Below are 12,061 nucleotides of genomic sequence, written 5' to 3'. Positions count from 1 at the left end.
TGGGGAGCACCCACGACGTGGGACGGAGAGACTCTGCAGGTCTTTCCTCCCAACTGTTGTCAAACTCTACAACATGGTCTCTGCAGATAACCACACATGTGCAGACAAACACACACACACACACATCCCATACACAAATGTAACTGTCTACCTGATGTGCAATATTACCAAGTGCATACCATTTTTTCCTACTATAACAGAGCATTTTTATTCTATTTTGTACATATTTTATTCTATTTTTTATAGTACTTTATTCTATTGTATAAAGTATTTTATTCTTGTTCTATATTATGTTATTCTATTTTATCTTATCTTATTCTATTTCTTAACTTTTACTGATCTTAAACTTGTACTTTCTTGTACTTCTTATCTTATCTTATCTTATCTTATCTTATCTTATCTTATCTTATCTTATCTTATCTTATCTTATCTTATTATACAATCCCACCAAAATCTGTGAATGTGCGGCTAAAGGGTCCCCATGCTAGCTTGGTCAAAAGCACATAGCAGCCATCTGATGCCAGAAGTGAGGAAATTATTTAAAAGCTGCACAGGAAATACATGTGGTATCATAGTATTCAGAAAAATAAATTGTCCTGAAATGACTGCAGCTGTCTTCAAACCAAAATTGCACTTCAGCCTGGGCCATACACCTCCAGGACTATCTCCTGCTTTGCTTCTTCTATGGCATTGCCATTACAGCTCTGCTAGCATCTTACTTTGAAAGGGTTTTTGTTTGCATTTGTACAAATGGATAATACATTCATTGTGATATATTCTTTAAATCTGTCAACTGTACTCATTGAGGAAAATCAAAAGTTAGTTTGGGCTGAAACCTATCGCAGCAGTCACAGGGCTAACAGAGAGACAGACAAACATTCACACCAACGGGCAATTTAGAATCACCAGCTAACCCCACTGAGTCTTTGGACCCCCCAAACTGGGACCAGTCCCAGCTTGGAATCTGAACTTATTAGACTTATTATTATTAGACTGATTAGACTTTAATTTTCCCTTTTTTCATAAAGTTAATAGTGGATCAGTGTTATCTCATCGTAGTTATGCTACTATAGGCTGCACAAGCTGCTCAGGGACATCCCATAAAGGAATTAAGCTCGTCTCCACTCTCTCTGTCTTTAACGCCAGTATTGCAATTTGTCCTTTAATTATGCCGTGTTTGTTGTTTTCTCATCTGTTCTCTACTGTGAGAGAGCCTGAGGCTGGCTCTGCCAGAGGTCTCCTCCTGCTAAAATTGAATTCTCCTTTCTTATTGAAGTTCTCACTCTAATGTTGTAAATCTTTACCTTAAAATATAACGTGCCTTGAGGTGACTATTTTTCTGGCTGGTGCTATGAAGATAAAACTGAATTGCGTGTAAGTACTATTAGTTATGTTTCATTATTTTCCTCTCACAACTCATGTAATACTGTTGTGTAAGATATAAAATGTTGGTTTTTGTTTTCTTTTTTTCCCTCTCCAAGGTGTTTTATCTGTGCTCAAAACAAAATAACGTTCAATCACAGCACTACAAGCACAACACTTCAGTATTTCAGTAAAAAAAAGTTGGTGTTCGATTTATCTTTATAAGATAAATTCATTCATTCGAGCATGATTGTATTGAATGTTAGTGGAATTAGCATTGGTATACAGTAAAACTACAAAATCACAAAGGCCAAAGGCTAAAGTCATGATGATGAAAGGCATATTACAGTAAAATGTAAATGTAACTGTGCAGTCAAGGTTAGTCGATATTGATGGTAAAATCTTCACAGGCTGTTTTTTGAAAGAGGCAAGACCACGTGTCAAGGAAACAGTGCTACGCTTTTCAACAGAGGAGCTTCACCAGATACTCTGGCAAAGGTGATTTTCAAAGGCTAATAGCAATACATGCATACTGTATATACATATAGATTAAAAAGATGCACTTTAGTGTTGAATTCACCTTTTAGACCTGGAAACTAAATCCGTGTTTTATATACACTGTTTGTGAATTAGCTTTAGCATTGCAGTCGACATGTGCATGTGCTGGGGGAGCCAATTAGAGGAAGACAACTTTGTGTGCAGCTACCATCAGCTATTTGGGCAGCATGTTCACTCGCCTCATACTTGATGGTATAGGCTCAGTATTACAGCATTTTGTTGGTGGAACTGATGTCCACCAAAAAAAAAAAAAAAAGACAAACATGATCACAAATTACTGCAGATCTTGATATTTATCTTCTGTTTGCATAAATGAGCAACTATTTGCTGTATAGACTTCATATGTCAGTGTTGTGCTCACAGGTTGTGTCTGCTGCCCCCAAGAAAAAAAAGAAAAGAATTTGTACCAGTTTATGCTGTGCGAGGTGTGGTGGAAGATTGATGACCTAAATACAGGATGCAGTAGATGACAGTTATTAATTCCGGTTCTTTTGGATTCTTCAGGGCCAAGGAAACACTGCTCAAAGTGGTTTTTTACTTTAAAAATGATCTTTATTTTACATATCTGGGATATGGAGACATGAACACAAAACACACAACCCCAGGTCTGAAGCACAAATGGAAGCCTAGTTATTTATATGTAAAGCTAAGTGTTGATTTATTAAGAAAAGAACAAGTACAGGTGGTAGAGAAACAGGTAACAACAAATCTATAAAGCATGGGAAGCACGGGGAAAACCAATGGATACAGCAATGCTAGTGGGACGACTTGATAATGGGCGAGGGGAAACAAAGACAATAAACACACAAGGATATGGGAAACAGTAGGGGAAGACAGCTGAACCTAATCACACAAAAAATCAAAAATGAACACAGGACACACTGGATGCAGCTTACCAAAATAAAACAGGAAATAACCAAACGTGGGGACCATCACTGGTGGAAACTTTACACAAAGGTAGGAAACCCTAAATATAATATTTAAAAAAAACAAGGACCAAGGAGAGAACTAATACACATGGGAAAAAAGACACATCAATATTTACCCAAAGAAATACCAAGAATCACAAAGTCCAAAAGCCCCTCAAAGTCCCTGGGTAATAAAACCCAGAACCAATAACAGTTTGCTTGTTTGTAATTAAAAAAAAGAAAACAAAAAAAATAATGAAAGCAGCAACAGTAACGGTGGCTGTCTGAATGTATTCCCTGTTTTCTGAAGCGACAGAGTAAGAAAGAAAATTCAGTGTGACTGCAGACAGCATGCCAGTGCTGCCCAACCTATGGTGAGACATGTTTTCATAAGACTCATCTTGCACTTATGCACCCATCGCAGCCATCACAACAACAGGAGCGATCACCAGAGTGCAAAATATCCACAGAGCAACACATACCTCTCAGAAAGTGCTTTGCAGCCGCTTTCTACAAATTGCCTTCAAGAACCCAACAGGGATAAATTAAGCAGACAAATTGGCACCATATGCAGCCTGATGGTGCCGTGCTATTGGATCATTTCTAGTGCCTGTTGATAAGTTGAATTACATCCAAGAAGCACTTTATCTTCCCTAATGCACCTTTATTTTGAAATGGGCCCCAGATTTGATAGTAATGAATGATCTGCGTCTTGAAATTGTAAATCCAAATGGTTGATGATGTTGCCATGATCAGCATAAATGCTGTATCAGCATTCTGTCTTTGTGGTTTCATCTCTCTCACAGTTGAGAATCTTTTTGGCTCCCCTGGTGCCGTTGTACGCTCCAAAATGGAAGTGTCATCCCATTGAACGTGTAACACAGGAAGCCTCAAACAGAATACATCACTCTACACCGTTGCTGCTTTATTGTCTCGCTGTTGAATCAGCCATCTCTTGTCTTTCTGCTGTGTTTCTGTTTGGTCTTCATTGTCAAACTCTCAGCAGCAAGACAACCAGGGAAATCTGGTTGATTGGCTTAATAACTCATTTTGTTGAAACATTTTCTTCTCATTTTGCTTCAGCAACTTGGCAAAGAGTGTCTCTTCACCACATCTTTTTCAACAGTGAAAAAAATAACCTTTATGTTTTTGAACGTAAACATACGTAACACACAGTTTTAGACTATAAAAGAAATCGGCAACAAAAAACTGTTAAAAAACTGTACGCTTAACTACAGGTATTTAAAATTATGCAGTCTCATTCAATCACAATAATGAATGACAACTTAGGAAGTGCATAGTACTTGTACTTGTTCTTACATGTGAAAAATCACATGGAAATGTCATCGTATACACGCAAGTTACACACTTGAATTCTTATTTTAGTGCATGTTATGATAAATATGCTAAGAAAATGTGAGTGGTCTAAATTAGTAGACATTCGTACACAATATTGAGATTTTGTGCGACTCAGATACATTTTTGTCACATTCTTGTGCCCCGAACACCACACACTTACAGGAACACAGATTTAATTAACATTTTAATATCCCTGAACACAAACATTGACCAGGCGTCATTGATCACAGCACTGCTAATTTAAGGAACTGAGGTTAAACATTAGATACTTGCATTGCACACTTATTCTGCCCTCAGAAAAATTAAGCACATAATAGCAATAATAAATATGCACACATCAACACAAAGGCAGATAAAACAGATAACTCAATGTAAGCAAAAGTCCTTCTATAAACTACTGTACATGATTAATTAAGGCAAACTAATTAAAATTGAGTAGGGACGTGTTTGCTTTTGCAGTGGGTTCTGCAGGAAACCCTTTCTCTGTCTCAGTGCAATCTGTGTCTTCATCTTCTTCTTCTTCTTCTTTGTAATTATTACACATTACTCGTTACTTTTCTCAAATGTAATGCAATACTTACTTGTCAGAGAAAGTGATTCATAATTTGTGCCAATGAATGTTTGGGGTTTTTGTACGTCATAACAGAGTTTAGTAAATTGTTTAGCCATCACACTGCAGGAGGATTGATATAAGTGTCTCCACAGTCAGAGAGTTGGTAAAAATTGTCAATTACTACAGTAATTATTTAGAATTCATAATTATCCCTGACACACAGAGATAAGATCGATCAGGTCCCACAGCAAATGACATCCTTTACTGCACGGCTATCTCATGAAAAGTCTTAGTTACAGTCAAATTATTTGAAACATAAAGTGGCTTCAGGTGATGTAATCATAAATAGATATCAACTATTGCGTGTTATTTATTTTTTAATTATGCAGGGGCTTTTGTAACACCGGCAGATTAAGTTAAAAAAAAAAGGAGGGGGAAATCAAATCATGGCAGTAATGATCTGAGCGTGAGAAGCATCACAATAAACTTGACTGGCACACTAATGAGATGTACGTCTGTTTGGGTTTCTCTCGACTCCAGCTACAGCTCTAAATTGATTTGAAACTTTTGAGAGCCTCACCAGAAAAGGAACAACTTTAGCCGTGTTTTTCCCCAAATGCTTAAAATAAACTACCTTCAGGCTGATCTAAGGAGAGACTCCCTGTGTTGTTATGTGAATTTTCTTCTGTGAAGAACAAAATTGAATTTTACCATTGGACACAGCCATGGTTTCTTGTAAACAACATATAAAAATAGTTCCAACAGGGGGTAATTTTACACACTTTGTGGACAATTTTTTCTTTCATATTTTTTTTAGAAATAGTTGCAAAAGAATGAAACGATAGAGTCTGAGAAAGAAGACTTACAGGATGCAGCTCCCCCAGTTTAGATGATATTAAAGTGTCCTTTAAATGCTGACTGCTTTGGCTATAACAGGCTTATACTTGAACCTCCAGGAAGCCACTTTCAAGTGCCCATGTTATAAAATTCTGTGGTAAAGTTTTGATTTAGGCTTCAATAAAATTAAATACAGCTTTGTGGTATTGTAGGAAGACACTGACAACTTCCTCCACCCTCAAAAACTCATCTTGGGTTAATGTGGAAAGCTGTTTCCATTTTGGAGAATGTCGCTGCCACCAAGAGAATCTTAACCGTAGCTGCCAGATTGTGCTGCAGTTGCTGGGATAACTGGAAATGAAACACCTGCACATGAATCCAGGAGTGGCAGAGGAGACCAATGAAAGTTTGAGTTTATGAGGGACTATAATCACGACGCAGGGTTTAGGGATCATTATATTTTCATGATAGACAGGCATAAAGCTGCTGTGGCAAATATTGCCACTTTAACAAATGCACAAGACGAATAATTTGTTCATAAATTACAATAGCCTGAAATAACTTTTTCATACTGACGGTAACTGCTGGCGGTAGCACCTTGCAATAACTCCAGCAAATGTAGTTGGAACCTGGACGTCATCTCCCCAGTCAAAACTGCTCATCTTACAACAGACAAAACTCAACCTTGGGCAGATGGATAACAACATTATTTCCACACACAACTGAGGCAGCATCAAACCGCTTACTGAGTGAGATATACAGATCAGATTATTGCAATAGGGATTTAAAGGCGGCAGCACGGTGGTTAGCACTGTTGCCGCACAGCAAGAAGGTCCTTAGTTCAATTCCAACACCAGGCCGGGGTCTTTCTGTGTGGAGTATGCATGTTCTCCCCGTGTTTGCGTGGGTTCTCTCCGGGTACTCCGGCTTCCTCCCACCATCCAAAGACATGCAGCTTGTGGGGATAGGTTAATTGGAAAATCCAAATTGCCATTAGGTGTGAATGTGCGAGTGAATGTGAGCGCGAATGGTTGTCTGTCCCTGTGTGTTGGCCCTGCTACAGACTGGCGACCTGTCCAGGGTGTATCTCGCCCTATGACAGCTGGGATAGGCTCCAGCGCGCCCCCCCCCCCCCCCCCCCCCCCCCCGCGAGACCCTGAAAAGGATAAGCGAATGGATGGATGGATTTAAAGGCATTGATATCTTTTTTAAAGAACAACTAATCACTGTGAACAGATGTCGGCACAACGTGTCCTGCACGCATTGAATAGTTTTACCAGAGCTTGTTTTGAAAAATAAATTAGTTCACTAACCTAAATGAAACAGCATAGTGATTAAAAGCATTGTGAGCTAAAAAAAAAAAGCAAAAAAAAAAAAGCGATTAGCTGATGAAAATTGGAATATTTGACTTTGTAAGATTAAAAACATGGCTCCAGTGCTCATGGGGCCTGTTTAATCATTGTTTGGTCTAGCAAATCTGAAATTATATGGAAATGTTCACTTTGCAGTTTGTCTTTAAAAAAAATTAAATCGGAGCCTTGATATGCTATTGTTTAATGTGTCCAAATTATTGCTAATTGGAAAAATGTTCAGAGGAGGAACACCAGACCCAGACATGTTGATATTTTAAATGTTGACTTTTGAGTGAGCGCGAGGTCCTAGCGCAGCAAATGCATCACTGAGGGTGTGTGTAAGAGAAAGTGTGTCTGTCACAAGGTTTTCATAGGTCTTTCAATCACAGCACTCTGTTGGGAGAGCTCACAACACAGGTGTTAGCAGAAGGCCTGAGGGGGATACACGTCTCTATATCTGTCTCATTCATTCTCTCTCTGAAGCATCTTCTCGCTGCATCTCACACTACCCATAAATCAATCCATGCTATATATAGAAATATTTATTAATAACATCTGAATGGACAATGTACACACTCTGCCTTAGGTTCATAATACATCTTGTGTTTACAATATGATTAGTATCTCACAAAAAAAAGATATTTATTAAAAATGACTCATGAAAAAAATGATGCATGCATGGTACCTACAAACACAGAGGAAACTGTTATTCGTGACAGTGTCCAATACCGAGCCATAAACAATACTGGTATTAATCTGAAATTAAACAGATTTTAGTTAGAAAACAAACAAACACTGGCTTATTAAATTACTATCACAGAGTATGGTTCCAGTTAAAGAAAAGCAACATTGAGTGTCATAACAGTGGGACAGGGCAGCTTCACTGTGGAATCATTCAATTAACTTAAATGGGACCTGTAATGCTCATTTCCAGCTTTGTTTTATTTTATCAGACTTTACTAAAGTAGCTTTGCATGAATCAAAGTTTTAAAACCATCTCAATTCATGCATTGTCTGAAACAAACCTTTTTAGCTCCTCCCTTTCAGCCAGATTTCTTCTGATTGGCTGCCCCTCATAAGGAATGACTTGAACTGTCAGAGCTGTGTGCTAAAATGACCACATTATGGAGATCCCCTCTGTCTGACATCATACAGATCTAAGAACAGATACATCTTTTGGCACACAGGGATTACTATTTTAAATGTTGGCCATCTTTATTATAAACACCTCCTATTGTATATTCTGTATATAACAGAAAACAAACAAACAAAATTTATAGGACCCCTTTCATTGCAAAAGCTCCTCATTTCTCGCAAATTATTAAGAGTTACCACCTTTATGGTCTTCTAAGCACCTCTCTAAATTGGAACACTGAATGGCAAAATGACAAAGCACATTAAAAAGGCACAAAGGAGTCCCAAAGGGGTTGCACAATAACATCTGCAGTCATTGTGTAGTCCCTAAGGATAACTGATTTGTTACAACATGGGTTTTATTTTTTGTAGCATCTGGGAACATGGTGACATCACTACAGGGGACAGAAAAACATGAGCAGTCACATAATCAGACAAACTACAACAAGCCAGCTGTTTATTCAGAGTATTTAGATCGCCTAAATTCAGCATGTTGAAGCAAACTGAGCTCATGTTGGCAGTAATGCCTCCTGTAAAAGACCCTTTCCATTCACCTTGCAGGACACCGGCCCTCGAGGCCTGGAGTTGAGGACCCCTGCCTTAGCTACTGAAAATAACAACTGAAGTTTACAACCCCATTTTGCTCTGCAGAACTTCTTTAGATCTTACAGTCCACAGATTCCTGTTTATGTTTTGTTTTCATGGCTCATCAGTCTTGTTTCCAGCAGAAGCGCACAGCTGTTTCCAGTGCAACAGCTTTAAAAACAGTCAAAACCTTCAGTCAGCATTTATCTGCAAAAGTGTAAAACATTTTCCAAAAGTAACCATGACAGACGAGACACCAAGTAGAGTACAGTGTCAACCATAAGTCATACAGTTTAATGTAAAACTTTTATTTCATGTTATTAATGTTTGTCCTGAAATTGTAATTGTAAATTCTTGTAAAGCCAAATAACATTAGTAAGTAATGATGACACTTATGTCTGGTTATCAGGATGATGTCTAAAAACAATCATAATTCATTTGCCTTAGATGAGATGAGTGGACTGCTCTTTTTCCACCGATGACAACTTATGTTTCCTTTATTATGACCACACCCTGTTAAAAAAAGGATGCCAATTTAACATGCACTAAAAATGTTCATTCTTACATTTTACAAATTCTTGGATCAAATCAAATCCTCTTCAATTTTACTTCTTAACAGGAAATCGTCTTCGCCCAGTGAAGTAAAACTAAGGTTTGCATTTGAATCTCCTCTGTTCGTGTCTGCTCCGGCTGCCAGTGATAAAGGCAACACAAGATATAACCAAATGCATGATGAGAATGAATCTTCAACACAACAAATAAAACTTTTAAAAGAGCTGAAATGTGTTGATCTGAACAGTGATGCTTTCTAATTCTGCAACTCGCCTTTCTAAATCCTACTATTGAGCAAATATGTTGCCTACGATAGCTGATCACTTGCACAAATCAACCGTCACAGCTGTGCATATTCACCTAAAAATATAATATTTTGGTCCACAAACTGCAATTTTCCTATAAACAAAAAAGAGGCATAAGCTTAATCTGTTAGATAATCTGTTAATACTGTCAGTAACAGCTCAATAAGTACTGTACTAGTTTAGCTGGAATGTAGTTAAGTGTTTATTTGGTTGTGAAGACAAAAGAGGAAGTGGGAATCAGACTTTGCTCCAGCCTTATCACACTAACACCTAGTTCAATCTAATGACACACAGTTTGAGTATTGGCTTATAGCTGATGTTAGCCCACTGCTGCAGCCACTTCTTAGCCACAATTTGTACTGTATGTTTTAACATCAAGTAGGACTGTCTGTTGGCCCGTTGTTCTACCACCCTGAGGCTCTATATCTGTGTGTGTCTGTGTGTGTTGGTGTAAGTATACTGGTGCGTGTGTGTGTGTGTGTGTGTGTGTGTGTGCGTGCGTGCGTGCGTGCGTGCGTGCGTGTGTGTGTGTGTGTGTGGTTATGGTGATGGTGGTGTCTTCAGGGAATTGGTGGATCCTCCTTGGCTTCCACTCACCGTCGCTCCTTGTCCAACCCACTGAACCACAACAGAGAAAGAGAGTTTTAGTTAAAGACCAAAGGGAACGAAAGTCTAGAAACTTCCAAAGACTGGATTGACATACTCAGTAAATATGCACTGTAAGCCAGGATGGTTTGCATCCAGGTTTGCTAGGACTGTTGGGTTAATTGGCAGACCTTAATGTGCTTTGAAAGTTGTGGCAGTTTTTCTAAATAAGAAGATTTTTCAGAAGTGGAAGCCTCTGCAGCTGAGAAATCATGAACTACATGTGGAAATGCCCTTCAAAATTAAATGGGGGTGGCTCACCTGACACATACAGTGGGGCAAAAAAGTATTTAATCAGCCACCGATTGTGCAAGTTCCCCCACCTAAAATGATGACAGAGGTCAGTAATTTGCACCAGAGGTACACTTCAACTGTGAGAGACAGAATGTGAAAAAAAAATCCATGAATCCACATGGTAGGATTTGTAAAGAATTTATTCGTAAATCAGGGTGGAAAATAAGTATTTGGTCAATAACAAAAATACAACTCAATACTTTGTAACATAACCTTTGTTGGCAATAACAGAGGTCAAACGTTTACTATAGGTCTTTACCAGGTTTGCACACACAGTAGCTGGTATTTTGGCCCATTCCTCCATGCAGATCTTCTTGAGAGCAGTGATGTTTTGGGGCTGTCGCCGAGCAACACGGACTTTCAACTCCCGCCACAGATTTTCTATGGGGTTGAGGTCTGGAGACTGGCTAGGCCACTCCAGGACTTTAAAATGCTTCTTACTCCTTTGTTGCCCGGGCGGTGTGTTTTGGATCATTGTCATGTTGGAAGACCCAGCCTCGTTTCATCTTCAAAGTTCTCACTGATGGAAGGAGGTTTTGGCTCAAAATCTCACGATACATGGCCCCATTCATTCTGTCCTTAACACAGATCAGTCGTCCTGTCCCCTTGGCAGAAAAACAGCCCCATAGCATGATGTTTCCACCCCCATGCTTCACAGTAGGTATGGTGTTCTTGGGATGTAACTCAGTATTCTTCTTCCTCCAAACACGACGAGTTGAGTTTATACCAAAAAGTTCTACTTTGGTTTCATCTGACCACATGACATTCTCCCAATCCTCTGCTGTATCATCCATGTGCTCTCTGGCAAACTTCAGACGGGCCTGGACATGCACTGGCTTCAGCAGCGGAACACGTCTGGCACTGCGGGATTTGATTCCCTGCCGTTGTAGTGTGTTACTGATGGTGACCTTTGTTACTTTGGTCCCAGCTCTCTGCAGGTCATTCACCAGGTCCCCCCGTGTGGTTCTGGGATCTTTGCTCACCGTTCTCATGATCATTTTGACCCCACGGGATGAGATCTTGCGTGGAGCCCCAGATCGAGGGAGATTATCAGTGGTCTTGTATGTCTTCCATTTTCTGATGATTGCTCCCACAGTTGATTTTTTCACACCAAGCTGCTTGCCTATTGTAGATTCACTCTTCCCAGTCTGGTGCAGGTCTACAATACTTTTCCTGGTGTCCTTCGAAAGCTCTTTGGTCTTGGCCATGGCGGAGTTTGGAGTCTGACTGTTTGAGGCTGTGGACAGGTGTCTTTTATACAGATGATGAGTTCAAACAGGTGCCATTCATACAGGTAACGAGTGGGGGACAGAAAAGCGTCTTACAGAAGACGTTACAGGTCTGTGAGAGCCAGAGATTTTCCATGTTTGAGGTGACCAAATACTTATTTTCCACCCTGATTTACAGATAAATTCTTTACAAATCCTACCATGTGGATTCATGGATTTTTTTTTCACATTCTGTCTCTCACAGTTGAAGTGTACCTCTGGTGCAAATTACTGACCTCTGTCATCATTTTAAGTGGGGGAACTTGCACAATCGGTGGCTGACTAAATACTTTTTTGCCCCACTGTATCTATATAATGAGTCATGTCAGTTAGTCAACTAGCCTCAGAT

The 12,061-nt window shown here is 39.3% G+C and overlaps 1 protein-coding gene across 4 annotated transcripts in view; it reads right to left on the bottom strand.

Annotated features, from left to right (window-relative positions):
* Window positions 1-7,510: 7,510 nt before the first annotated feature.
* syt9b (synaptotagmin IXb) overlaps window positions 7,511-12,061 on the bottom strand; it is a 66,524-nt gene continuing 61,973 nt past the window's right edge. For 3 of the 4 annotated variants that reach the window (XM_080875936.1, XM_080875937.1, XM_080875938.1), the window contains 2 exons: window positions 10,025-10,123; window positions 7,511-9,974 (listed from right to left, as the gene is read on the bottom strand). In XM_080875936.1, coding sequence (XP_080732062.1) covers window positions 10,046-10,123 — 78 coding nt within the window. In that variant the 3' untranslated portion in view covers window positions 7,511-9,974; window positions 10,025-10,045. The remainder of the gene's footprint in view (window positions 9,975-10,024; window positions 10,124-12,061) is intronic. The other variant, XR_013970857.1, reaches the window with a different exon arrangement.

Source organism: Rhamphochromis sp. 'chilingali', assembly GCF_963969265.1.
Source record: "Rhamphochromis sp. 'chilingali' genome assembly, chromosome: 2".
In the NCBI taxonomy this organism is placed as follows: Eukaryota; Metazoa; Chordata; class Actinopteri; order Cichliformes; family Cichlidae; genus Rhamphochromis; species Rhamphochromis sp. 'chilingali'.
Note: the sequence above shows the minus strand (reverse complement) of the source record. Positions and strands in the feature narration are given on the sequence as shown.